At 39.6% G+C, this 25,627-nt stretch overlaps 9 protein-coding genes across 11 annotated transcripts; 4 read left to right on the top strand and 5 right to left on the bottom strand.

Moving 5' to 3' along the window:
• Position 1: 1 nt before the first annotated feature.
• On the bottom strand, positions 2-1,063 carry LOC9305588 (wiskott-Aldrich syndrome protein homolog 1). Its single transcript, XM_002867416.2, has one exon. It carries the CDS (start codon positions 875-877, stop codon positions 113-115), a length of 765 nt encoding a protein of 254 aa, XP_002867462.2. The 5' UTR covers positions 878-1,063; the 3' UTR covers positions 2-112.
• A 1,369-nt stretch (positions 1,064-2,432) lies between these two features.
• On the top strand, positions 2,433-4,627 carry LOC9303534 (protein ULTRAPETALA 1). The gene is made up of 3 exons (XM_021019196.1): positions 2,433-3,175; positions 3,792-4,116; positions 4,201-4,627. The coding sequence occupies exons 1-3, from the start codon at positions 2,962-2,964 to the stop codon at positions 4,373-4,375; spliced, it is 714 nt and encodes a 237-aa protein (XP_020874855.1). The 5' UTR covers positions 2,433-2,961; the 3' UTR covers positions 4,376-4,627.
• Positions 4,628-4,925: 298 nt separating this feature from the next.
• Positions 4,926-7,904, bottom strand: LOC9305587 (U3 small nucleolar RNA-associated protein 6 homolog). The gene is made up of 6 exons (XM_002867415.2): positions 7,398-7,904; positions 6,613-7,290; positions 5,823-6,272; positions 5,573-5,745; positions 5,305-5,488; positions 4,926-5,213 (listed from the first exon to the last, which is right to left on the bottom strand). Exons 1-6 carry the CDS (start codon positions 7,788-7,790, stop codon positions 5,133-5,135), a joined length of 1,959 nt encoding a protein of 652 aa, XP_002867461.1. The 5' UTR covers positions 7,791-7,904; the 3' UTR covers positions 4,926-5,132.
• Positions 7,905-7,967: 63 nt separating this feature from the next.
• LOC9305586 lies at positions 7,968-9,489 on the top strand. The gene is made up of 2 exons (XM_002869469.2): positions 7,968-8,368; positions 8,680-9,489. Exons 1-2 carry the CDS (start codon positions 8,008-8,010, stop codon positions 9,363-9,365), a joined length of 1,047 nt encoding a protein of 348 aa, XP_002869515.1. The 5' UTR covers positions 7,968-8,007; the 3' UTR covers positions 9,366-9,489.
• An 883-nt stretch (positions 9,490-10,372) lies between these two features.
• LOC9303533 (external alternative NAD(P)H-ubiquinone oxidoreductase B1, mitochondrial) lies at positions 10,373-13,170 on the top strand. The gene is made up of 8 exons (XM_002869468.2): positions 10,373-10,614; positions 10,896-11,160; positions 11,246-11,452; positions 11,525-11,775; positions 11,849-12,173; positions 12,255-12,640; positions 12,727-12,846; positions 12,930-13,170. The coding sequence occupies exons 1-8, from the start codon at positions 10,535-10,537 to the stop codon at positions 13,015-13,017; spliced, it is 1,722 nt and encodes a 573-aa protein (XP_002869514.1). The 5' UTR covers positions 10,373-10,534; the 3' UTR covers positions 13,018-13,170.
• LOC9303532 lies at positions 13,147-14,839 on the bottom strand. Its single transcript, XM_021019192.1, has one exon. The coding sequence runs from the start codon at positions 14,717-14,719 to the stop codon at positions 13,364-13,366; it is 1,356 nt and encodes a 451-aa protein (XP_020874851.1). The 5' UTR covers positions 14,720-14,839; the 3' UTR covers positions 13,147-13,363.
• A 276-nt stretch (positions 14,840-15,115) lies between these two features.
• Positions 15,116-15,699, bottom strand: LOC9303531. The gene has a single exon (XM_021019198.1). It carries the CDS (start codon positions 15,593-15,595, stop codon positions 15,335-15,337), a length of 261 nt encoding a protein of 86 aa, XP_020874857.1. The 5' UTR covers positions 15,596-15,699; the 3' UTR covers positions 15,116-15,334.
• A 152-nt stretch (positions 15,700-15,851) lies between these two features.
• On the top strand, positions 15,852-21,188 carry LOC110226702. 3 transcript variants are annotated; one of them, XM_021019195.1, is made up of 3 exons: positions 15,852-16,219; positions 17,646-17,732; positions 19,421-21,188. In XM_021019195.1, the coding sequence occupies exon 3, from the start codon at positions 19,880-19,882 to the stop codon at positions 21,179-21,181; it is 1,302 nt and encodes a 433-aa protein (XP_020874854.1). In that variant the 5' UTR covers positions 15,852-16,219; positions 17,646-17,732; positions 19,421-19,879; the 3' UTR covers positions 21,182-21,188. The 3 variants fall into 3 exon arrangements, with proteins under 3 accessions (XP_020874854.1, XP_020874853.1, XP_020874852.1); XM_021019194.1 differs by lacking the exon at positions 15,852-16,219 and adding an exon at positions 16,572-17,051; XM_021019193.1 differs by lacking the exon at positions 15,852-16,219 and having other exon boundaries at positions 16,572-17,732.
• Positions 21,189-22,297: 1,109 nt separating this feature from the next.
• Positions 22,298-24,447, bottom strand: LOC9305585 (expansin-B3). The gene is made up of 4 exons (XM_002867412.2): positions 24,096-24,447; positions 23,702-24,002; positions 23,247-23,376; positions 22,298-22,949 (listed from the first exon to the last, which is right to left on the bottom strand). The coding sequence occupies exons 1-4, from the start codon at positions 24,253-24,255 to the stop codon at positions 22,746-22,748; spliced, it is 795 nt and encodes a 264-aa protein (XP_002867458.1). The 5' UTR covers positions 24,256-24,447; the 3' UTR covers positions 22,298-22,745.
• Positions 24,448-25,627: the final 1,180 nt, after the last annotated feature.

The following is a 25,627-nucleotide window of genomic DNA, read 5'->3' as shown; positions in this document are numbered from 1 at the left end:
ATACGCAAAAGATTTGGTTAATAATATTACACATTCCGCAATTTACAAATCAAAAAAGGGAAAAAACAATCAATCACATCAGAGTTAATAATGATGAAAGTAGAAGAGATCATCAGAGAAAGATGAAGCATTCCATGGACACTTCAGGGTCTCTCACAGTTGTTACATCTTCTTCCTTCCTTACCTCAACAGTTAGTTTTGCCTCTTCTTCTTCTTCCTTCTTCTTCACCTCTGTTGCTCCGTCTTTCTCCGGAGCTCCTACTCGTTTCTTCATGGGGCTTCTTCTTGCGGAACTCGGGCCACGAGTGGCCGGAGACTGTGAGCGACGCCTTGGATTATCCGATAACCCGCTCCGGGGGAGTGGACCCGAATCCACATTTCGACGGTTGTGAGTAGGGTTTGGTTGACGAGACTGTCTCTCTCGGACTAACCTGGGACGGAGCTGCTTCCCCTGAGGAGAATGCCGTTCCGCTGGAGATCTGAGGACTCTGTCAGGCCTGTTGCGGCGAGAGGTGGAGGCAGAAGGAGGAGGAGGACGGTGGGGTTTGCTGAGAGCGTCGTCTTCGAGAATGGAAGCAGCGGTAGCAGTAGTAGCAGTAGTAGCGGTGGAGTAGCTGTGAGAGACAGAGACGCTGCAAATGTCGGACTTGTTTTGAGAGATCTCCGGAGCTGGTGGTGAGAGAGGACGAGGAACTTGAGCTTCTGAATCTGATACTGTTGGTGCGGAAGGAACGAGGTCGGGGACAGTGACAGGGACGGAGACAGAGACCGATTGGACCACGACTTCTTTTACGGATTCTTCTTCAATGGGTGGAGGAACTTGAGCGGCGGCGACTGGTGGAGGTGTGACTTTTCCGGCGCTGAAGCAGCATCCCATTTCTTTCTACTCTTGCTAATGCCTCTCTCTCTCTCTCTCTCTCTCTCACTACTACTACTCTCTCGACTCTCGAGAGTCGAGATATGTCAACTTTAATGGGCCTGTTTCTCACGTTGGCCCATATTCACACACTGGGCTCGATTATGCTTTTTGTTTTATCCACTTGACGAAGAATCTGAGATTTGTCTCATTCATTCATTCATATCTTCAAGACAAAACGCTAGTGCTTGATTTTCTTTAAAATATTCAAAATGAAAATTCAAAATTATACGGATGGATAAATATCTCGTTTGATAGCGACCCATCATCGTTGGGACAATTTCAACACAGAACAAGGACATGCCGATTGCCTTGGACAGAGACATGTAACGAAAGTAAGTAGAAGATCAAGAAATGGCTATCATTTTTAGCCCATCATCCATCCACAACGTTGCATTTACCTCATTGTTGAATAAGAATGGGTCCAGCAATCCTTAGTCTGTTTTTGTGTTTATTAAAACTTGAAGTGGAAAGAAGTAAAGAACCTAAACATTGTTGCTTCAAAAACTTTAGTAGAAATTAAATTATAGTTGAAAAACAAATAAAGTAGAAATCAGAAAGGGCCAAGGCTCATAAACTTGTAAACCCCAAGCCCATAATAAATAATTTGAATCCATTAGTTCACTCCCATCCGCTACTCTTTTATTTGGGAACAACAACTACTCAACTAGGAGGATAGAGAGTATTTAGACTTGAACTCAAAAGTAAAGATGTTATGCAAAAAATTGTGTTGACAACTTATTCATATTCATGTCTCGGTAAAGATTCAAAACAAATGGATCTTCATGTCTCTGTTGACAATTTAACCTTTTACCAAAAAAAAAAATGTCTCTGTAAAGATGTTGACATTATTATTTCATTTTCTACAAAAGAAATTGGCGACATTTTCTTCAATTCCCCATTTATCCATTATGTACTTTTTTTTTTTTTTTGGTTGAAACCCATCCATTGTGTATGTACTTAAGATAACATATATGCCATATAAAACTCATATGGTCTACTACATACAAAACTACTCTCCTCCTAAGTATTAAAAAAATGAGTTCCTCGAACACATATAGCTACAAATATAGATAGATATGACATTGGGGTTTGAGCGCATTGCAGAATACCTAACAGACATAGATGTCAATGACGTCGTCGTCATGTACTTGGTTACTAGTTGTTTTATACAACTAGTTGATTAAACCTGTTTTTTCAATTAAAGAAACCAAACTTTATATATTTCTTCAACTTTTATTTATATAAGAAATAGCCAATGGGGGTAGTGAAATGACTCGGTAACCAATGAATCCTGATGAAAGGGAAGAGCCCAAGAATTTGCAGAACCTCAAAGAAAAAAAAGGACCTTTGAAATTACAAAATCAAGAAGATGAGAAGAAGTAAGTACAAGAAATGAAAAAGGAGGAGTTATGACATTATAAAATCAAAGAGGACCTGAAACACTTGACACAACTCTATTCCTCAACTTCTTCTCTCTTGTGTCTTATCAAAGCCTCTCTCTCTCTCTCTCTCTCTCTCTCTCACCCACCACCGCCTCTGTTCTGCTCTTATCAACCATAGACATTCTCTCTCTCATCCCTACATACATACAATGTTATGTAGGTGATAGATACTAGTATAACATTAGTGTATATAAACATTAATATAATGGAGAGGTCCCATGCCCGACGAGTTTTGTTTTGTTGGCCAGCTAATTCGCATCCTTTTTGTTTTGTTCTGTATAAGAGTTCCTTTGTTACTAGTATAGTATAACCACAAGGCCAAAGAGAGAGAGGCTAAAATAAAAAGCGCTCTCTTTCTTATTAATTTTCTCTCTCTTCTCTTCTCCCGAAAAGCCCTTAATAAGCTTTTGCTTTGATATCAGATCTCTCTTACGGCTTTTGAGATGCGTGCTCCTTTAGGGCTTTCCTTTTATACCCAAAAACGAGGCCTTTCCTTCTTCTCTCATCTACTAATTCTAACCACTTCCTCTTCTTCTTCCTTGTCTCTCTCTCCTTTTTCTCATACGCTATAAGGAGGAATCTCACAGAGAAGAGAGAAAGATGGCGAGTAATGAGGAAGAGATGCAATGTGGGTCCATGTTGTTTAAGCAAGAGGAGCTACAAGAGATGAGTGGGGTCAATGTTGGTGGCGATTACGTTGAGGTCATGTGTGGTTGTACCAGTCACCGATACGGCGATGCTGTTGCTAGACTTAGGGTTTTCCCCACCGGTGACCTTGAAATCTCCTGCGAATGCACACCCGGTTGCGATGAAGGTCTTTCTCTCGTTCTCGTGTCTTTTTGATGCTTTTGGGCAAGTGGGTTTTGATTTGTGTGCATGTTACATGTGAATGTGTGTGTGAGATTAAACGTTGTTGCCTCTCGCTCTCTCTTGCTCTCAACTCTCGAGGTGCTTCTTATATAGTATAAGGCAACGATGGTTTTTGCCCTTCTCTTTAGGTGGTGTGGTTTTCTTCTAGCTCTTTGTTTTCATGGGTCCTTTGGTTGGTCTCTGCTTAGCTACTCTCACATTGGGCTGGTAAAGCTAAGGTCTTTAGCATGATAATGAGTCTTAATGTATGCTAGATCCGTTCTTGTAGAAAATGGAATGACTTGATTTGCCACAGTAATGTTTTAGGCCGTCTGTTTATCTGTAATGATAATGCGTCTCTTTTTCATGGGCCAAGTGGTAGCTTTATTGACATATGATATGTCTCGGTTAGCTGTACGTATATGCATACCTCTGATGTCAAAGTTTGATGCAACCTTGTTCTTGTGGTATCTTGTAGCTACCAATGCCATCTCTAGCTTTTCTTGGTATAGATGCTCCATTAGAGCTCTATTTGAAAGTAAAAAATGATCTGACTTACATTTTTGATTGTATGATGTTAGACAAGTTGACACCAGCTGCATTTGAGAAGCATTCTGGAAGAGAAACGGCTAGGAAGTGGAAAAACAATGTGTGGGTTATCATTGGTGGCGAAAAGGTTCCATTGTCAAAGACAGTATTGCTCAAATACTACAATGAATCATCAAAGAAGTGCAGTAGATCAAACAGATCACAAGGTGCCAAAGTTTGCCATAGAGATGAGTTTGTTGGGTGTAACGAATGTGGTAAAGAGAGGAGGTTCAGGCTGAGGAGCAGAGACGAATGCCGCTTGCACCACAATGCAATGGCTGATGCAAACTGGAAATGCTCAGATTTCCCATACGACAAGTAGGTGTCTTTTGTTGTCCTTGTATGTACTTAAGTTTTATTCAAATGATGGCATTATGATAATGAATGGTGTGGTGGTTGCAGGATAACATGTGAGGAGGAAGAAGAGAGAGGAAGCAGGAAGGTGTACAGAGGCTGCACACGTTCACCTAGTTGCAAAGGCTGCACTTCCTGCGTCTGTTTTGGCTGCGAGTTATGCCGTTTCTCTGAGTGTACTTGCCAGACTTGTGTCGACTTCACCAGCAATGTCAAAGCTTGAAGAAGGCATCCACTAAGAAAGAAAAAAATGTCTGTCTCAGACTTTGTTCGGTGCATTTAATAACTTTATTCTAAAATTCCAAACTGTTTTATCTTATCTATGGGTAGTGAATGGAGCAATTAAAAAAAAAAGTAGAAAAAAAGTTGATTTCCAAGAAGAACATGCAGACGAGCATGCCTGAGTTTAGTGCATGTCTTGATTTTTGGCTAGTGGCAGAGAAAAGTGTTATTAATAGTTTGTTGTTACCCTTTATTTTATTAGCTGTTGACAGCTTTGTGAGACGAAGTTGTCAATGGCACAGCTACTATGGTCTGTGATTTAGGAGATGGGACATGGAAAGAGACATTTTCTTAATACCCAAAAAGCCCTGACCTCTTGTTTTCGAACACTGTAACCATATGGAATCCCATTAGTGATGTACCTACTTTTATTGTCAACAACAAACAACAGGTTGATTTTTTAAAAACAATATAGACCAAGTCGTCACCAGGTAAAGAGGATATGAGAATCTGTTTCATTTGACGTAAATTCAACAGAAACATGTGAAGGGTGAAACCAAAGACGCAGAGGCATGAACTTCAACATGTTTTTGTATCAAAAATGTGTTTAGTGTATAAACTAGAATCATAAAGCAGTACATCGACTCCTGCTCTTTTACAACCAAAATTCATTTCTCAAGGATCACATAACTGAAACCAACATCCACAAATACGGGGCAAACATAGAGTTTCCTCCATCAACCTACCTACAAATCAGATCAAACTATGAAATCCGCCGATTCCTTCAGAGTCTTTCTCGCCCGCCAATACACTCCATTGGCCGTCTCTGATGTTCCCATCTGCAATAGACACCAGAAACATGGTCAGTTAGAGTACTTGACATTAAGTCATAGTATGGGTTTTAGTCAGGGTGCTAAGAATCCACTTTACCTTTGTCTCCAATAAGTAGTAATTCTTCCACAGCTCCACGTCTTGACTGTAACTTGCAACAGCAGAATCATACAGCTTCCGGGCATTACTGAGACCATCTTTATCACCCACTGATATAAGGTTGGTCTCTATTTCAATGCAATCTTTGTATAGAACAAGACTGGGACCAGGAAGCGCCAAGAACCTGAAGATTTCCGGTAACAGTGGTGAGAATAAAGTGCATGTGTGGAGTAGTGAATGGAGTAGGACTGTAGGAGTAGTGACTCACCTCTTGTATATCTTCCTCGCACTGTGGCCCCCTTTTGTTTCAAGAACAAAATTCACCACCGTGGAAGAAAGAGAAAACACATGGTCGCTCCCATGGCTTTTGGTTGCTAATAGGATGGACATCTCTACAAGTTTGTCCAAATAAGTTCTCTGATGAGCAAAGAATTTAAGAGCCTGCAATACAATAAGCATTTTATTAGTGTAGTCTTAACAAACTAGTGTATTGTCTAGAAAATATAGTAGTCACATACCATTAGCCACAAGCTCTCAGATTCTGAGATTGGTACTTTCGTCAAAGCATTTGAAAGGAGCTCAAAAACTGTCTGCAAATCTGCTTTACTAGGAGTTGAGTTCCCTGAAAGTGATCTTATTTCAATCGAAACTCTTGAAAGCCACAACTTAGCTGATCCAGCAAATTTTCCAGAGCAAAGTTTTTCTGCTAGCTTCTGAGCTTCATGAGTCTTTCCCAGTTTCAAATACAGAGAAACATATTCATCAGCAAGCTCCTCAGTCAAACACCCGGTTTCATCAGCCTTTTGGTACACGTTTATGATATGCGAAATGTAGTCCCCAATAGGATTAGACGAAGGAGAAATTTCATCATCGTCACCATTTGACTGTGCAATAGCCTCCATCAAAAACTTTATATAAATCTTAAACATAGAACTTGAAGTAACAGTTTGCAAGCCCTCTTCAAAAACCTGCATTCAGGAGACAAGATTTAAGACCTATCAGATATTGTACTTTCTAGTTTCTACTAGTAAGCCTAAACAGATTGTGCTAGAGTAAGATAGGAATGTCAATAAAGAAAAATCCCCCATAACCTATGTTCCTCCTGTCCTCTCCGACATTATTAAACTAGGGAATATCACTTCAAATTCAAACAAAAAAGAGTGGTGAGAGGAAAATCAAGACTAAAATTCGATCTATTTTAAGGAAGTGCAGGACAACTATGGCTGCCACTTTCTTTAACAGGCTTCAGCAATTAATGAATATCTAACCCCTAGTTATAAGCATATACATAAGCAAGATGAGTTTCACCTGAATAGCCTTTTGCATTTGAAGATTCGAAAACTCTAGGCCTGTCTCTTTGCTAATATAACCACTCATTTCATGTCTTGCAAGCCAATTCCAGTATTCAGGTTCCTTGCAAAAATCACGCTTCAGGTCACTTAGAATCGTATTGCGGATTTCATCTGAATGCGCCAAGTCAGTTGCCTCTAGAATCTCCAAAAAACGCTTCCTCAAGTCAAAACTAGATGGAAGAGCCTCAACAGCACCACTATAGATTGTCTGAAGAACATTGGACCCTTTTTCCCGAAAAACATCAACTTTCTCAGTCACATCCTCAGCATCTTCAACATTAGAGTCCTCCTCCCCATCCTCTTCCTTTTCATTTCCTTCTTTCTCATCTAGCGACATAAACAACTCTTTGTTTTCATCTTTCCATTTCTCATCCTCGACGGATTTCGTGTCACGCACCAAACTACCTTTACTTTCACCAAGGGCAACTCTACGAGCTTTCAGCTTATTTAGGTAAGTAAGTTCCATCCGCAGATACTCCACCCACAAGTCTTCAGAGTTTGAACAAACTCTAAGCCCATTCAGCATGAGAGCACGAGCTGCAGTAACATTCAAGTTTCTATCAAATTCCCAAGACGCAGCATATATCCACACTCCAGCCACTTTTGGATGAAACCTTATTGCTTGAGCCAAAGCCTACACATATTTCAGATGATATAAACGCAATTTATACACCAACACATACCCAACAAAGACAAATCATCGACTAAGCAATAATAAAATCAAATTTCAAAGCTTTTTACCTTCTTCATTCTTCCATGCCTCTTCTGTTTACAAAACTCGAGATACCTAAACCACAAATTGATATCCCCTTTATACCTCATAGTCGCCAATCTATAAATCTCCACAATCCTAGCCACACCGGCGTAATCAGAAACCGATTTCTTCTTTCTCTTCTTAGACTCATAAGCCACCGCTTTCCTCCGTAGCTGGCGGAGCTCATCGAGCTTAACCTCATAGTCAATATAGGCTATGAAATCTTCTTTGAGAGGGCTTGGACGCTTTAGCCGGTACTCGAACTTACGGCGCTGCTTCACGATCTCAGCTATCTCTGCACGAGTGAAGATTCCTCTTCGTTCTAGATCATCAAGCTCGTCAACCATCCGCTCGAGGCGGTATTGAACTACGTCGGCCATTGCTGCTGCTTCTCGATTCTCGGCGGGGACTGTAACGGTAGGGCAAACGCTTAATGCTTCTTCTTCTTCTTCTTCAGTTCTTATATATATGGGCCGTAAGAGTAAGAAGCTATTGGGCCTAAGTTTAATTTATTACGGCCCAATGATAAACTCTTGCTATGAGCTGTTTGTTGTTGTTCTTGGGAAAAATAAGCTTTAGAAGTTGAAGACGACGACGATGACGCTCTTAGCTCTCTCTTCGTCTCTTTCTTCTTCTTCTTCCTTCTTCTGCCGCAATTCGAGAATTCCTTTTTCTCCTGTGTCGCGTCTTTCTTGTCTTAATGGTGATAATGAGCTTACAATTGCTCCGCCACAGTTTTTAAATGCCGGCGAGAGTCTCCGTCGTTTCAGGGTTCCGGGGAAGTTTCCGAGTGTGAGACTTAGGGTTTTGACGAGGTGCGAGAAAGAAAATGCACCTAACGGTGGGATTGAAGATGAGGCGGAGCGATTTGCGAGGCGAGAGAGCACGATGCCTGATAGATTCAGATATCTGACCAAAGAAGCTCCGGACAGCCCAATTATATGGCCGTGGTTTGTTGGTACGTTTCTGCTTTGATTTTAGCTTAGTTTGAGTGACCATGGATCATAAGTCTTGGTCAAATGAAGAGAAAAATCAAATTTTTGGATTTGAAAATTCAGTGTCGATGCTGTTTTTGTTCTCATTTGTGACTCAGGGTTTGATTTGTTTTAGTTTTCCCCTGATATTTTGAATTAAGGGACTATCCTGTGGTTTAGTGAATTCGAGGTTTCTTGTGCGTATAACTTGTTGCATAGTTCGATTAGGGGAATATATCTGGTAACTTGACTAATCTTTGGATAGATGAAGTAATATTTTGATTTTCTGTGGCAGCGCTCGGGTTTCTCGTTTATGCGTGGAGAGCAGTCTTGTTTGAACTATCTAACTGGAGAAAGGCGGCTTTCGCTATCCTTGGGTTTGTTGGAGACCTTTCGAAGTTTGCATTGGCCCTTGTCTTCCACTTTATAGGCGATCCCATCACTTCTCTCATCAGTCTTCTAGAGACTGCAATGTACAGTGTCAGGGCGTTCTATTCCGGGATTGTGGCTTATACCCCTGTGAGAGAGTTAACCACGGTGATCCTTCTTGCATCCTCAGTGCTTGCTATAGGAGAAGCAGTTGAACCAAACTCAATCAGCAAGCAGCCGTATGTGGTAACTATTGCGGGTCTCGTGGGGTATGCAGCGGTGCAGAGTTACATCTCAGAGCCGTTCTTCTGGACTGTCTTGTTGGGTTTGTATGGGTATTCGCGGTTGATAAAGAAGAGAGATGATGTGACCTCGGCTCTTCCTTCTGCAGCTGTTTTGGCAGGAGTAGGGGAGCCATGGGTGAGAGTGGTGGCTATCACAGGGTATCTGGCTCTAGCCATGTATCACAATTCATCTAAGACCTCAGAGGAAGAGAGTCAGAGCTTAAGGAGGGCACCACCAATGCCATTGTTGGCTGCAGCCTTAGCCATTGGCGTCCGACTTGCTGCAAAATGGGCTGGATACAGACACTTGACTTGGATGATTGTTTGATTCTCTGCTGAAACAAAGAACTTTAGAGACCAACAAAACTAGTTTGTGTTGTACTTGTACCTTTTCCCCAATGTTTGAAGAGAAATTTTGATAATACAAGAAAAAAGACTAGAATTCCCTGTTAGGATAATGTTAGTTAATACGGCCCATTAGTATAAAAAGCCCATTGCGAGATCTAGTGGTGGGCTATTTCTTAGCTAAAAGCCGTCTAAGTAGATTTACAGTTATTATTAGGGCTTCGCAATGACCCTTTCTTTATAAAGGGAGTCAGCTTCTTCTTCTTCTTATTCATAAAAATCTCGTCAGTCCCCGTTTCCTTTGAATTATTCGATGTCTCTGGTTTTTGTATCTTGTAGTTGTTCGTCAGTGTGTTTTTGATTTTATTGTATGGTTTTTGTGGGAGGAAGGATTTGTTTTTTGATTGCCTCACATCACCTTTAGCTTGTTTTCGATATAAAACCACGAAAACAAAGCTAGTCATCGAGGCTTATATTGAATTTGCGGTGTTAAAACGTGGAGCCATACTTGTTCATAGTTTGTCCTCTAAAATTATCCGCTAAACCACTTCATTTTCTTATCTTGGTTTTTTATTTTTTTGGATCCCAGATCTGGCTGGCTTCATTTCAGATTGGCTAATTATGAATCAAAATGTTTTGGAACCTGTGAATGATAGAAATTGCATGTTCTTAATCTGGTCGATTCCGATGTGAATTGGGTCTATGGCTAAACAAACAAAAGCGAGACAGCTTGAATCAGTCGGAATAAATCTGTATACTTTTCACAAGTATGAATTTATCAATGTGCAACTCCCTCAAGTTCTCAATATAATAGTTCTTAAGAAAAACTAATCATGACATGATGCCAAGTTCTTATCCTGGTGGTTAAGTTAACAAATATTGAGGAGTTGTTTAATAAAAATATTAATGATTTCCACATGGCCTAAGCTATCAATCAATTATCGAACTTGAATAATCAATCCAGCAGATAACAAAAGAGACTTTGTATCCAACACATCTGGATTATGGAGACACTAATCTAGTAGATGCGTTTTTAATTAGAGAAACTTTCTGGTCCCAAAGAAAAGTCGCCACTAAAACTCAGTACTTGAACTTGGTCAGAGGTTTCTCCTGGATCTCTTCAACTTTGTCCTCTCTAGACTCTTCACCAGAATGACATTACTTTCCTCTCTCGGAAGAGCCTCTCGATCTGCCCCACTTGCCTCTAAGCTCCTCCTCCTCGGCACTCTCAGGTTTCTTTGCCTTTCATTGTTCAAAGTCTGGACCTTTTTCCACTTTCTGATTTCGTTTTCTCAATCCGATGAATCTTGTATCTTTGCCGCCTTTTTATCTCAACCTTTTCCTTACAACTTATATAGTATTTCTGATTAGCTTGTTCTGTAAATCGTTAGCTATTTCTTGACTTGGGGGTGAACATTAAAAAAAAAAAAAATGTCTGTTTAAGTACCTAGACAAATATCACTTTTGGGAATTGCTCATCGAGAGTATGGTTTGTATTCTTACACATTTGCAGCGGTGGAAGTATAGTGGCATACTCAGATTCTAACGCTGAAGCTAACAAAAACGAGGACCAGCAGCTGAAGAAGAAGAAAGTAGTTGTACTTGGGACTGGATGGGCTGGTATAAGCTTTCTTAAAGATCTCGACATAACTTCCTACGATGTTCAGGTTGTGTCTCCACAGAACTATTTTGCCTTTACACCATTGTTACCTAGCGTCACTTGTGGAACTGTTGAAGCTAGAAGTATTGTAGAGTCTGTCCGTAATATAACCAAGAAGGTAACAAAGGCCTCTCTTTCATCAAACTGTATGTAGGCATCATCATCATCATCTGCTAAGTTTTTACTTAAATTGTTGTTGGCAGAAAAAGGGGGAAATTGAATTATGGGAAGCAGATTGTGTTAAGATCGATCCTGTTAACCACAAGGTTCACTGTCGACCGGTTTTCAAGGATGATCCTGAAGCAAGGCAAGAGTTTTCGCTTGGATATGACTACTTGATTGTTGCAGTGGGAGCTCAAGTTAATACATTTGGAACTCCTGGTGTACTTGAGAATTGCCATTTTCTCAAGGTAACTTTCATGGTTTCAACTTGTAAATGTTAGTCTCCCAGTATCTACCTTTAATTCTTCGAAACACTGCAGGAAGTAGAGGATGCACAGAGGATTCGTAGAGGAGTGATTGATTGCTTTGAGAAAGCAATCCTTCCTGGCCTTACTGAGGAACAAAGAAGAAGAAAGCTTCATTTTGTTATTGTGGGAGGAGGTCCTACTGGTGTGGAGTTTGCAGCTGAGCTACATGACTTTATTATAGAGGATATCACCAAAATATACCCTTCAGTCAAAGAGCTCGTGAAAATAACACTCATTCAATCTGGAGATCATATTCTGAATTCGTAAGTAAAAAACACTACTATAGACTTTTTCAGGCCAGGCTTGATTGTGGAGTTTGACAAGTGGTTGTTGCAGGTTTGATGAACGTATAAGTTCATTTGCTGAACAAAAGTTCACGCGAGATGGTATTGATGTTCAGACAGGAGTGCGTGTAATGTCTGTGACTGATAAAGATATCAGTGTGAAAGTTAAATCAAGTGGAGAAGTCATAAGTATTCCTCATGGATTGATATTGTGGTCCACTGGAGTTGGAACCCGTCCAGTTATCAGCGACTTCATGGAGCAAGTTGGCCAAGGAGGCAGACGTGCGTTGGCAACTAACGAGTGGTTACAAGTGACAGGATGTGAGAATGTATATGCAGTTGGCGATTGTGCTTCCATAGCTCAACGAAAAATCATGGTCTGTGAACCCCATTAGACTGTTGATGCTGTTCCTGTTATTTCATATGCTGAATCTTGATAGATTCTGTGATTAATTTAGGGGGATATTGCAAACATATTCAAAGCTGCAGATGTGGACAACTCAGGAACCTTGACCATGGAAGAGTTACAAGACGTGGTTGATGATATTCTTGTGAGGTACGCGCAGGTGGAGCTCTACCTGAGAAGCAAGCATATGAGGAATATTAACGACCTGCTGGCAGATTCTGAAGGAAATGCAAGGAAAGAAGTAGACATCGAGGCATTCAAATTGGCTCTCTCGGAGGTTGATTCACAGATGAAGACCCTGCCTGCAACTGCTCAGGTCGCTGCCCAGCAAGGTGCTTATCTTGCCAAATGCTTCAACAGGATGGAGCAGTGCAAAGAGCAACCTGAAGGTCCTAAGCGGTTTAGAACTGGCGGGCATCACCAGTTTCGCCCCTTCCAGTATGTCAAAATCTAATAAACTCAGGACCTTGCTCCTCTATAGACTCCCAAATATATAGAGATGAAACCTGTTTGCTTGATGACAGGTACAAGCACTTTGGACAATTTGCTCCATTGGGAGGGGACCAAGCAGCTGCCGAATTACCTGGAGACTGGGTTTCAGCTGGAAGAAGCACCCAGTGGCTCTGGTATTCTGTTTATGCCAGGTAAATGCTGAGAAACTCTATTATTCCTAATAGTAAATGTACAGAACTTAAAAAATGGAAAATGAATGATGTGGTGAATGCAGCAAGCAAGTTAGCTGGCGAACGAGAGCTCTGGTGGTGTCGGACTGGACAAGGAGGTACATATTCGGGAGGGACTCAAGCCGCATCTGAGCCAATACTGCATTTTATTATGTGTTTCGAGGAAACCAAGATACAGTCTCTCTCTTTTTTTGTTTGGTTTTGGTGTATATCTCACAGCTGTGGCCAACCTTCTTGTTTGTGAGTGGCAAAGCAAAACCGTTTGAAAGAATCTTTCTTCATGAAGTTGACATTTACAAAAGATAACAAAAACTCACAATCTTAATGTGTATGAAGCCAAGACATTAAGCATTCCAACAAATATTCTTGCTCTACAGTCTAGATGCAAGCCGAAAAACAAAATCAAAACCAACCAAATTCACAATCAAGTCACCACAACAAGAGTTGAGGTTTCTACTCAAATTGATAACCGGATCATTCATTCTTCAAACCTCAGAAGCTGGCAAAAGGTGAAATTACGATCCTTGGCTTGTAATTCCGCAACTCTCTTAGCAGCACCTGAATCACGAGGGCTCCCTCCCAAACGACGAAGCGTTCTGATCTTAGGAAGCTCCTTGCCTATAGGAGACTCGTCATCATTCACACCACTGCTATACAGATCAACTTCACTTGGAATCTCCCATTTCTTCTTCACTCTCCCTTCACTCTTGTTGCTATTTTCATCAGAAGCTCTTCTCTTCTCCGACCTATGATTATTCTCTTTCTCTTCATTCTCAGGTAACGACCTTTTCCTTACATCTTTCTCTCCAGTCTGCGTTTTGCCCATTTGACTGTACCTACTAGCCACAACTCTTCCTGGTTTCAATGGTTTCCTTAAAGAAACATTCTTTTCATCGTCTTTGAAAAGCCTCTTAGGCTGGATTGATAAGAGAACTCCTTCTTCTTTCTTCACCGCTCTCTTAGACCCCACCGTTGTCGCTGCTTGCTTCTGAGCCGCCGTCATTTTCGCTTTACGAGATCTCGGACTCAGACTCAAACTTGTTCTTCCTTTACCTCTTGTCGTCACTTTCCCTTCTTCGATTCCAGGAAGCTTAAAGAAACAAGACTTGCGTCGATTCTGAGCTGATTGAAGAGGAGTCACAGTTTCAGATTTCTTCGCAGAATTGAATATCTCCGCCGGTCCAAGACTAACGCCTCTACGAGTGGTTCTTGATTTGGATCCTGTAAAAGAAGATTCATCGAATTTCACTTGTTTCTGAGATTCCATGAACTTCGCCGGAACAATTCTTCCACGTATAGCGATACTTCTTGCGGTTTGCTCAGCCTTCTCTAATCGGAGCGACTCCAATCTCGTCGATAACCGTCCGATCTCCTTCTCTACTTCTTCGATCTCTGCATCGATATCTCTTTCATCACGCTTTTTACTCCGATCTGCGCCGGATTTGGTCTTCCCGATCTTGGATTTTGCTGACGGAGCTTCGGTGATCGAGACTGAGGATCGGAGCGAAGAGGAAACCGAAATCGGAAACTGATTCTCCTTGCTACAATCGGAATCGAATGATTCGTTGAGGTGAGACCAAGAAGCTTCAATGGCGGAAGTAATTTGAGAATCTCCATCGTCGAAGGCAGCGTTGTTCCAGATCTGAAGCTTTGGAGGAGCGTTAAGCGTTTCTGTTGCCTCAATTGAAGTCATTTTCAGAGCGAATCGATCTTCTTCGACGAGAAATTTAGGGTTCTGAGAAAGAATTTGGGACACTTGAGGAAGAAGAAGGAGAAGCAGCGAGTATTTCTTGACGATTATTTGACCGTTGGAAATGAAGGAGACGTTACTCATTACTCCATTAAGGAGCGTCGTGAGATTTGGACCGTTAGATGAAGCAGACGCGCTCCGATTTCATTCAAAGCCAAGTTACATTCATGGGCCATAGCCCAAGATTAGCCCAAGAGTTTTATCTCGTTTCTCTATGGCAAACACATATAATTTGGGCCGATGAATATATAAGATAGATTAGTATTACCTAACCTACCTCTCAATAATGACAACCACTATAAATAAATAAATAGAAGCATTATGGAGTGACTGACTTGTCTGTCTCAATAGATAACGATGATTTTGGAATCATTTGGTACTATTATTTTATTGAGAATCGCATTTCACTGTGGATAAAGTTGAAATTAGTGGTAATCGCAATCAAGATTCCAGATAATAATCAAACGACGATGTTTTAGATATAGAAAATGAACAGAGTTCTCATATATTCGAACACTTGCTTTGAACTCTTAGAACATTCTAATATTCACAGAGATGTAACCAAAACTATACACAGTTGCATCCAGAGAATCCAACTCAAGCGAGTTTGCATCAGCGATCACAGATGAACCAAACTATATACACTTTGCAATCAGAAAAATCTGATTCAGCGAGTTCATAAGCGATCATCATCTGAATTTAGCCCTGAGCCCAGCAGTTGAGGTACATGACTTGGCGGAGAGACTCATCAGGAGTGGAAGAGGAGGTACGACGTCTTTCTTCCGAGGGGAGAGAGTCTCCTGTTAGATCTGCGGCGGCGAGAGGACGGAGATCGGAGGAAAGTCTTCGTTGGAGACGGTGAGCAGAGGTGAGTCCGCTTTTCAACTTGACGCCGTGATCGGCGTTTCCTTGAACAGCTACGAATGATGCAGCCATCCACACTTTGTTCAGATAACTCATGGTTTAATAGTGATTATGATTTAAGAACTTTCGTAAAATTGGAAACCTTTGAGAAGCTTTTTGTTTTTGCTAAATGGAAGGTTTAGTTCGATTTTTGTAGGAAGACAAAGCAGAGATGAGGTTGGTACTTATAGCCAGAGGGGTAATGGTTTGAGGGTAAAATTGTAAATTTGAAAAGATCTAAAATAGCGATACCGTGCAATGGATTAGTGGGATCCAGGTTTTGGAAAAGCGATACGATACGATACGAGATGTTGATGATTCTCGGGAGAGAATGAAAGTGGCTGAGTAATGAAGGTAGCAAGTGGCGGGCTTAGAGGGTCCTATCCTCAAGATGAGTCACCTCTTCCCTCAATTATCGACTCCCCTATGTGGGCCCTGCAGATAATTAGTTTATTTTGAGTTAAATGTAAATTTGTCTCTTTATTTGTTTTGTTTTATACGCTAATGAAACGATAGGTCTGGCCAAAATAGCAAAATGGAACGATGGTTTTATGCGGGGGGTGCCTAGAGTCGCACGAGGGTTTGGTGACGTGTGAACCGATTATTGGGTGTTCACGTGTCCTTTCACGTGATATCACTGTCCGTCAATGCTTCTTGTCCCTTTGCTTCCGGTTAATTTTAGTAAGTTTTTTTTTTTTTTTTTGGTATCGATGTGATTAATTTAGTGAGTTCTTTTTAAAAGAAAAAATTTATTGCTAAGTACTATCTCTAATCCAACCAATTAGATTTCTTTTTTTTTTCTTATGTGGAAGTGGGAGCCTCCTCTATTCTTCTGTTTTGGATTAAGAACCTCCGTAGTATTAGTATATGCGAGTAGTTTAATTATCATATTCTTCTGTCATTCTAATTTGAAAACGTTTATTAGTGATATGAATGAATCTTGTGATAGTTGGACTTGGCTTTGTGACGATGTGGGCCGTTCACATGTTATGTACTTATGTTAGATAAGCCCTGTCTGCTTCTACTTCTAAGAGCAGGATTATAGAGGGGTTCTTAGACAAATCTTAACTCTATTGTTGAATTAAAATAAATGAGAAAGCTTGTTTTAATCTAACAAACGTTCCTTAGCTAAGGAACAAAAACAACAGTTAAGAGCTGGACACGTGTCAGCGTATCAGCGATCGAAGCGTAAAATATATAAACCCAAAAAAAACGAAACCGTGTTTTCTTCTTTTTTTCGCCGTCTCTCTCTTCTTTCTCTCTCTCTCTCTCGCGATTTCAACGATGAAATTGAAACGAAGGAGATTTCGTTAAATCAACCCAAAATCGGAGAAATCTGGTCTGTTTTTACCTCTGGCCGTCGTTGCCGCGTGACCTCATCATTCCCAGCGATGGTGGTTGTCGAGGGCTCTCTCTTTTCACAAAATCGGCGAATCGGAGGTGACGAAATCGGGCCTAAATTCAGGCGACTGTCGAGTTTCGATTCGAAACCGATGAGAATCTGTTTGTCAAGGTAGGAATCTCTCTTTGTTTGTGTTAATTTATGTGATTTTAGGTTTTAAAAATTAGGGCTCGTCGGATTTGGGAAATTAGGGTTTGACGAATTGGGGAAAAATTATTTTTCGTTTTCTTTGTATAATCTGGGTAATTTAAACGATAACTGAGTGTATGTTTGTTTGAATTGATGTGATTTTAGGTTTTCAAAATTAGGGTTTGTCGGATTTGGGATTTTAGGGTTTGTCCAATTGGGGTTTAGGGTTATTCGTTTCTTTGTATAATCTGGGTAATTTGAATCATAATTGAGTGTCTGTTTGTATTGAGAGGCTTGATTGATCACGAAATAGGCATGATTAAACCCGACTGTTGGTAGAGATTATTTTGTTCATCAGTTATACATTATTGTTTCGAGTAATTCTCTGTTAGATCTTAGTTTTGCTCATGAGTTTGATTAGTTTTTGTTGCTATACGCATGATTGTTTGGTTTCTTAGAGATCTTTAATGTGTGATTAGTTTAGGCATGATTAAACCCAAATGTTCTATGTTTTCCTCTTGATTTTGATTAGTTTATCTATGTAATTTCATAAAACGTTCTCTGCTTTACTGCTAGGAGTATATGGACATGCTTGGAGAGTTGGAATCTGCTAGAGGATGCTTGTAGAGGGACATCTTAGCTTCTGATCTCACTCTTCTCAAGGTACATAAAATTTTCTCTGTGTTTTTATTGTGTATTTAGATTTAGCTTAGTCATATTTGATGAAAGAAATTGCATGCTTTGTGTTGGGTTGTCATAAATTGCATGCTTTGTGTTGGGTTGTCATAAATGCTTGTGTATGATGATATCTTATTTGGTGAGGTTGTGTCTTTAATTGTCTCCTCTTCTTTAGCTATTAACAAGTAAACGTCTCTTCTTGTGTTAAATGCATGATGGTTTCTTTAAATGTTGCTTTTGTGTCTATAGTTGTTGATTAGGACAGTCTTTTGGTATTGATTGCTAACTCAACCATAATTGTAACCTACCACAACCCATATCTTAAATTTTTCCATTATCCTAGCAATTTTTAGCTCTACCCTCCTTCAGCAATCTTTAATTATCCCAGCAGATCTCTTTCATTCCTTTTGTAAACTCTTTCATTCCTTTTGTAAACTCTTTCTTTCCTTTTCTTTAAACACTCACTCTCTAAATGAATCCATATACCAACTCTGGAAACTTCATGGATCTGTTAACAAGTCAACCAGAAACGCCTAGTCCTTTCTCCAATACTTATGAGTCAGCATCACCAAGTATTAGACTTGGTGAATCTGAACTCCCTGCCTACAGCACCCAATGGACAGAAGCTACAAGTCAAGGTGGAAGCGCCAAAGCTGAATCCACACCAAGAAAGAGGAACAAGTGGACAAGTCAAGAAGATTTAGTCTTAATCTCTGCTTGGCTGAACACGAGTAAGGATGCCATTATTGGCAATGAGCAAAGAGGAATAGCCTTTTGGAAGAGGATTGCAGCATATTATGCTACAAGTCCCAATATATCTGGTCAGAAAAAGAGAGAGCCAACCCACTTTAAACAAAGGTGGGCAAAGATAAATGAGCAAGTTTGTAAGTTTGTGGGTTCTTTCCAAGCTGCAGCAGGACAGGTGTCAAGTGGTATGAATGATGACGATCTCATTAAGCTTGCGCATCAGATATTTGAGGCTGACTACGACAATAAGTTCAACTTGGAGCATGCATGGAGAGCGTTGAGGAATGAGCAGAAGTGGTGTCAAGAGCAGTCCACTAAATCCACTGACAAGCATAAAAGAAGAAAGGTAGATTCTGAAGCTTCCCAAGCCCACAGTGAGTCTCAAGCATCTCAATCTCGTCCTGCTGGTGTTAAGGCAGCCAAGGCGAAAGGCAAAAAGACTGCCACAACTACACCACTTGTAGAAGAAGAAGGGCTGGCTGTAGAAAGGATTCAGACTTTATGGGAGATAAGGCAAAAAGAGTTTGCTTTGAAGCAGCAAGAACATGCCTTGAAAAAGGAACAATCTAACCAGAAGTTGCTAGAATCTCTCTTTTCTAAAAAAGATCCTCTAACTGAAATTGAAGAAGAACTAAAGACAAAGTTAATTAGGGATATTTTGCTTTGAATGTCTCTCATGTATTTCTGTCTTTATATTTATGTCTATGCTTTTAATTTCTTGCTTGGATTTCTGTCTTTATGTTTATGTTTCAATTTGAAATTGTGGTTGTATTTCTGGTTTATGTTTGCTAAATGAAGTTTATGTTTCAATTTGTTTTATGTCTTTATGTTTCAATTTGGCTTTGTATCTTTTTGTTTATGTTTCGATTGTTTATGTTTTTGCTTCTGTGGTCAGGAAGCAATAACTTCGTATGAATTATGTGCAGGTTCACGTGAAAGGAGAAGAAGAGGACAAGTCTGAATCTGTACTTGGACACCACAAGACTTCTTTGTAACCACAAGTTTCCAGCAAGCTTTTGGACCACTTGATACTCTCTCTTTGGTCACGGACCAAGCGTATTTGTTCACTTCTTTGTAACCACAAGTAATAAATTGATTTGTACCACAAGTCACAAATGCTTTGTAACCATGTATTATTTGAGAACATTGCCTATAAATATCACAAGTTTCATGTTACTATGAATTATCTCTTCTCCTCAGTCTACTTTTTCTTACAAACTCACAACAAAAGAAATCCAAATCGTTGAACCACAACCAATTACTTATCTAAAACCAATTCTAAACCATAATTTATTCCATAAGCAAATACCATCTTCTATTTCTTTTCACTTCAATATCTTGTTCTAAACCCAAATCTTTTTCTTCCTAAAAATTATACATACAAAATGGCTTCATCTTCCAATTACAATTTCGAAGAAGCGTTGGACGAAGAATTATCTAATGCTTTATCCAATGCTTTCCAGCAAGCGTTGGATAATTCTTTGGATTCTTACGGTGATCGTCAGCAAGCCGCAAAACCGAGGAAAAAACGAGTCCATATTGAAAGAAATCGAGAAGAAGGACACATCCAGTTATGGAACGATTATTTCGCAGAAAATCCAACTTTCCCTCCTAATCTATTCAGACGCCGTTTTAGAATGAATAAGCCATTATTCATGCGTGTTGTTGATCGCCTCTCCACAATTCCATTCTTTCAACAAAAAAGAGATGCTACAGGAAGAAACGGTTTATCTACACTACAGAAGTGTACAGCAGCAATTCGTATGCTTGCATATGGTTTAGCGGCTGATGCGGTTGACGAATACCTGCGGATTGGTGCAACCACTTCGATGAAGTGTATGGAACATTTTGTTGACGGAATTATTTATTGCTTTGGAGATGAATACTTACGACAACCCACTGCAGAAGATCTTCAACGGCTACTCGTTATTGGAGAGATTCAAGGATTTCCCGGGATGATGGGAAGCATTGATTGTATGCATTGGGAGTGGAAGAATTGCCCTACCTCTTGGAAAGGACAATATACACGTGCCTCTGGAAAACCAACGATCGTTTTAGAGGCTGTAGCTTCCCAAGATCTTTGGATATGGCATGCGTTTTTTGGACCGCCAGGTACTTTAAACGATATCAATATTCTAGATCGCTCTCCGGTTTTTGATGACATCTTAAAAGGGCGAGCACCAGCAGTGAATTATACAGTCAACGGGAACGAGTATAATTTGGGTTACTATCTCACGGATGGCATTTATCCTAAATGGGCTACCTTTATCCAATCTATTTCACTTCCACAAACTGAGAAAGCATCTTTATTTGCAACCCATCAAGAAGCTTGCCGTAAAGATGTCGAGCGTGCTTTTGGAGTTTTGCAAGCTCGATTTGCCATTGTCAAAAATCCGGCTCTTCTTTGGGATAAGGTAAAAATAGGAAATATTATGCGAGCATGTATAATACTTCACAATATGATAGTAGAAGACGAACGAGATGGGTATACTCTGTTTGATACGACCGAATTCGAACAAGCGGAATCTGCAGGAAGTTCACGGGTGGATTTCACATATTCTACAGATATGCCTTCAAATTTCTTCGGAATGATGACCAATAGAGCTCGAGTTCGTGATCGAGGTATGCATCAACAATTGAAGAATGATTTGGTCGAGCATATATGGACAAAATATTCCAGAAATTAAGTTTAAAACATTTATGCTTTATGTTATGTATGTTATAAATTGTATCTCATGTATGTTATAATTTTTTTAATTTGTAACAATTATTAAATTTTCTATAATTATGAATTTTTGTTTTATATTAATTTTTTTTTTTAAGAACCACATGTTAAGAGCCTACCATTAATCACACAAAAATCTTAACTCAAAAATATTATCTCTTAACAATCACTTTTACAAATAAATTATTTAAATATTGCTAAGAGCAAATACTAAGAACCCACCTATAATCATGCTCTAAGCATATGTCTATCACATTTGTCAAACTATCTTATTGGATCACATATATTCTTGCATTAACCATTCTTTTTTCCGATCTGTATATGTCCAATCTGATTCAGTCAGATAAATACTATAATTACCATGACTAATAACTTGTACGGACTACATCTCAATGTCTGATCTTGATGTTTTGGCTCTAATTGGTCAAGTTACAACGCCATTTCACCTTGAGGAGAAAAGGAAATGTGTGTTAAGCGGAATAACTCAAGAAAGGTTTCTATAAGAAAAGGGAAAAGAACATCACCTGAGACCAACATGGCTAATAATAAGTAACAACAGTGAAAGGGAGAAGATAAGCAATATAATTGGCACATTCCTCTGTGACTTTACTTGTTTTTTGAGGGTTTATGTGTATAACTTGAGTGGATTTGGTGTCTCTTGCAGCTTTACTTGGTCCAAGAGAGGTTCCAAATATAAGTTGACAAGAACTGCTGATCCCATGTGAGGTTCCCAATATTGAGAAGAACAGAGTGGAAAAAAATTGCAGACAAACAACCTTCAGTGATGGGAAACAGACAGATATATCAAGAATGTGGCAGAGTTTCTTGAAGCTCAAGACGAATCTTACACCACGTGTTACCACTTCCTACACCCAAACCAAGAACAACGGGAAAGAGGACATATATACTAAAGATGAAAAAAGACATCAAGGACAACGATTTAGAGGAGCCAAAATCAGTTGGGAACAAACCCCAAAGATGCAATTTCTTAAACAGTAGTGGAACTGAAGCTTCGTAGCATATTTTATATTTCTTGGGTTTTGAGAAGAGGAAACAAGAGGAGATACTCTGCTGACTCTGGTAGAATATCAATGCTCTCTCTTTAGTAGTGTACAATTGTCATATGATACATTATTATGTAATGTCCCACAATAGAAAGACATAGTGATAAATTATTCATATGATATATAATGTCATGTCCCATAATAGAAAGAGATAGTGACAAGAATTATATCGAAAAAACAAAAGACATGACACCACCAAATACTACTTCTAGCTCTATCTCCCCTTTGAAGATGGCTACAGTGACTCCTAACACACTCACCGACACATCACAACACACACACAAATCCACAGCACACAAGAAGGAAGAGGAGAGAACGCAAGAGCCGTTGATTCGGATGTACTTTTCTTATTGTTTCCATCCTACGGCCAGCAGTCACTCTGTTTCTCTCTTCAAAAAACGATCACACGAGTAGTAGTATAATAGGAACAATAATAGTCTTTGACTATGTAGAAGAGTTGGTTCAGAGAACGGGGGAGAAATTGAGGCGGGAACTGTAAGTTGCTTTGGGAGCCCAGTTTCTAGGGACAACGTCGGTGGCGGAGAGTGTTTTACCGGCAGACAAAGTGGTGAGCTTTATGGAGAATGGTCCCTTGAGTGGTCCTCCAACGATGCACCAGTTGGCTCCCCATACATGCTTCATCTCTAACCATTCCCTCGCTCCTGCCTGCACCAAACATTCACAAAACACAAGAAAGCCCATCAGTCTTTACACTTTGAGTCTGTTTTATTGTTACTTTTCAGAAGACTTTGAGTGATGTGGTGTGCCTTTTCTAGCTAGTTGGTCAATAAATGACTCATACATGTGCTCACTCCACTGAGATTCGTTTCCTCCTTTTTCTTATTTAGTGGAGTACAATAAAAAAAAGAAGACTTTTGAAGTGGAAGTGACTTTGTGGTAAGAAAAAAGGAAAATTAAAGAAGTGAGTGCACGAGTTTGGTTATTAAGGAAAAAGAGAGTTACTTGGCGAATGTGCATGGAGCCAATGTCTCCTTCTCCGTCTTCAAACTCGACCAGCAAAGATAGCCAAAAATCAGTTGATCCTTCGTTCACATGGAATGCTATGTTCTTCCCTCTATATTTGCATGCAGTCCTTTTTTATTATTATGCAAAAGAAAAGAAAAAAGTAAAATATATCAGTGAGAAAAAAGATATCGAATGGTCAAAAATGGTTGGGACCATAAAAAACGAGATCGCCGTTAAAGGTACCTCTTTTGTTTAATACATTCACACCCATTGCAATAAATCTAATAATTATCTTAACCCTGTTTAGCCTCTTACCTAAATAATTCCTACTAGTATTTTTCTATTTGCTCGTGCACTGTCACGAGTTAGTTATTGAAAGAGCATAAACATTAATAAATGAGAATATTAATATCTTTATCAAGAAAAAAAGAGAATTATATTTATATACGTACCGGCGATAAATGACGGGGATTAGCCCACGGTTACGGAGAGGGCCAGACTCTCCGGCAATAGCCAACCGGCCGAAGACGGCACCACTGAGGTCAAAGTGAGTGCTGGTTTTAGAGCAGCCGGGACACTCATCGGTGATTATAACGGTGACGGCCCTCCGGGAACAAATGCTTTTGTCCAAGCACCGAACCTTGTAACAAGCGCCGCAACCTTCACCGTTTTTGAAGAGAATAGGATTCACCGCTCCAACTCTCGCATGTAACGGCTTCACATCCACCAACGTACCGTAACCACACGCTCCTCCTACGCAATTCCGGTATATGATTTAATATTAGTGTTTAGTTTTTAATCACTAGATTGTGAAGTGTGGTTAATTATGTGTTAACTTAGAATTACCGTCGCTGCCGTCGCCGTTGGGGCTTCCGTACCATGTAGCGACTGCGGGAAGCCAATGAGAGTTTGACACGTGGCGATTGGTCGTAGACAAAGCAGACGAGCCAATTAGAAGCTGCAGGACAATGCAGAGTGTGGCTAACATGACCGGAGAGAGCTGCATTTTCTGCCGGAGTTGTTTTTTCCGAGCAGAATCGGAGCCGGAAAAGTGAAAATGTTACTTCGCCGACAGTGAGAGAGTGAGAGAGTGAGAGAGTGAGTTTTATGTGTAAATTGATAGGCCAGTGTTGTTATTGTTGTTATATAGACAAAAATAAAAGGTAGAAGCAAACTGCTTTCTGTGGTTTTCTCTTTTAGTTTTTTTTACCGGTTTAGTCCCTTTGCCATTGGTCTTATTTACGGTGAAATGCCACTAGGAACTAGGACCCACCGACAGTTAAGGCGTCGATTTCGCACGATCCAGCGTGTCATTGTCAGAGGGACCTAAAAGGGTGTTTTGGTAATTTAAGAGATTCGACCGTTGAAATTTCCCGCAGATTCTGTGGTAGAGAAGAGGAATCCGTTAAGAGACCTGACTCAATCTCTTTATTTCTTCTATAAATATTTCTTCACGATATATGTTTTTTCATTTATTGATATAAGTTTGTTTGTTATCTTATAGATAGAGAACAAATACTTTTAATATAACTGTTTGTATGTATAGAGTACAGTCTATGAATAGAGAGGAGTGGATATTTTACGCAAACGAAATCTTAGTGACCAATCTCGTGTGCACAACGCATCAATCATTTCCTTAGAAAAATACATATAGTATATGATAATGTTAACGGTTTTTGCGCCAACTTGTATGATGTAACGAACAACCACCTAAAGCTTACTAATGACAAATTAGGTTCATATTTTGTAATTATTAACTTATGTGGGGCAATAGATAATAACTATTGGTCACTCAGGCTCGAATCTAATTAATAAAAGTGGATCTACGATTTGATTGTTTTATCACAATGCACATGACTACTACTTTCTACTTTGTACTCCCTCTGTTTCACAAAGAGTGCTATTTTAGAGTTTTGCACACAGATTAAGAAAACATTAAATTTTTTGTTTTTTCTAAACAAAAACATCATTAACTATATACTTAAACATAATCTACCCAATAGTAAAACAATCTGCAGAATACTAATAGTCATAAAACATAAAAAATCATTAAATTTTGCATTGAAAACCTAAAACGACACTCTTTGTGAAACAAAAATAAAACCTTAAAACGACACTCTTTATGAAACGGAGGGAGTATTATACAACCCTACATTTCTGTAACGTTGCTTTCTTAAAGCCATGGAAAAAGAATTAAAATAAAGGAGATTTTTCTAGCGTCAATTACGGTTTTCTTATAAATGATTATATAGAGGGACATAGTGGTATTTAAAGAGTAGTGACAAAAAATATATAAATAGACATGACTGATTTGTTTGGTGTATACACTCAAATAGTGCTTGCAAAATTTTCACTTCAAGATTTCACATTCGTCGCCA

The sequence above is a fragment of the Arabidopsis lyrata genome (genome assembly GCF_000004255.2).
Source record: "Arabidopsis lyrata subsp. lyrata unplaced genomic scaffold ARALYscaffold_7, whole genome shotgun sequence".
In the NCBI taxonomy this organism is placed as follows: domain Eukaryota; kingdom Viridiplantae; phylum Streptophyta; class Magnoliopsida; order Brassicales; family Brassicaceae; genus Arabidopsis; species Arabidopsis lyrata.
This window is presented reverse-complemented; position numbering and strand designations above follow the sequence as displayed.

Bases quoted from the DNA above. Each gene is read 5' to 3' on its own strand.
- LOC9303532 (XM_021019192.1), bottom strand. From the start codon at position 14,719: ATGAGTAACGTCTCCTTCATTTCCAACGGTCAAATAATCGTCAAGAAA.
- LOC9303534 (XM_021019196.1), top strand. From the start codon at position 2,962: ATGGCGAGTAATGAGGAAGAGATGCAATGTGGGTCCATGTTGTTTAAG. The intron at 3,176-3,791 runs GTCTTTCTCTCG...GTATGATGTTAG, and splicing joins CACACCCGGTTGCGATGAAG to ACAAGTTGACACCAGCTGCA. The intron at 4,117-4,200 runs GTAGGTGTCTTT...TGGTGGTTGCAG, and splicing joins TCAGATTTCCCATACGACAA to GATAACATGTGAGGAGGAAG.
- LOC110226702 (XM_021019195.1), top strand. From the start codon at position 19,880: ATGGCTTCATCTTCCAATTACAATTTCGAAGAAGCGTTGGACGAAGAA.
- LOC9303533 (XM_002869468.2), top strand. From the start codon at position 10,535: ATGACATTACTTTCCTCTCTCGGAAGAGCCTCTCGATCTGCCCCACTT. The intron at 11,161-11,245 runs GTAACAAAGGCC...TGTTGTTGGCAG, and splicing joins TCCGTAATATAACCAAGAAG to AAAAAGGGGGAAATTGAATT. The intron at 11,453-11,524 runs GTAACTTTCATG...GAAACACTGCAG, and splicing joins AGAATTGCCATTTTCTCAAG to GAAGTAGAGGATGCACAGAG.
- LOC9303531 (XM_021019198.1), bottom strand. From the start codon at position 15,595: ATGAGTTATCTGAACAAAGTGTGGATGGCTGCATCATTCGTAGCTGTT.
- LOC9305587 (XM_002867415.2), bottom strand. From the start codon at position 7,790: ATGGCCGACGTAGTTCAATACCGCCTCGAGCGGATGGTTGACGAGCTT. The intron at 6,273-6,612 runs GTGAAACTCATC...TCCTGAATGCAG, and splicing joins AAATGCAAAAGGCTATTCAG to GTTTTTGAAGAGGGCTTGCA. The intron at 5,746-5,822 runs GTATGTGACTAC...ATTGTATTGCAG, and splicing joins CTGAGAGCTTGTGGCTAATG to GCTCTTAAATTCTTTGCTCA.
- LOC9305586 (XM_002869469.2), top strand. From the start codon at position 8,008: ATGACGCTCTTAGCTCTCTCTTCGTCTCTTTCTTCTTCTTCTTCCTTC. The intron at 8,369-8,679 runs GTACGTTTCTGC...TTTCTGTGGCAG, and splicing joins TATATGGCCGTGGTTTGTTG to CGCTCGGGTTTCTCGTTTAT.
- LOC9305585 (XM_002867412.2), bottom strand. From the start codon at position 24,255: ATGCAGCTCTCTCCGGTCATGTTAGCCACACTCTGCATTGTCCTGCAG. The intron at 24,003-24,095 runs GTAATTCTAAGT...GGAATTGCGTAG, and splicing joins CAACGGCGACGGCAGCGACG to GAGGAGCGTGTGGTTACGGT. The intron at 22,950-23,246 runs GTAACTCTCTTT...TGTTTGGTGCAG, and splicing joins GCTCCATGCACATTCGCCAA to GCAGGAGCGAGGGAATGGTT.
- LOC9305588 (XM_002867416.2), bottom strand. From the start codon at position 877: ATGGGATGCTGCTTCAGCGCCGGAAAAGTCACACCTCCACCAGTCGCC.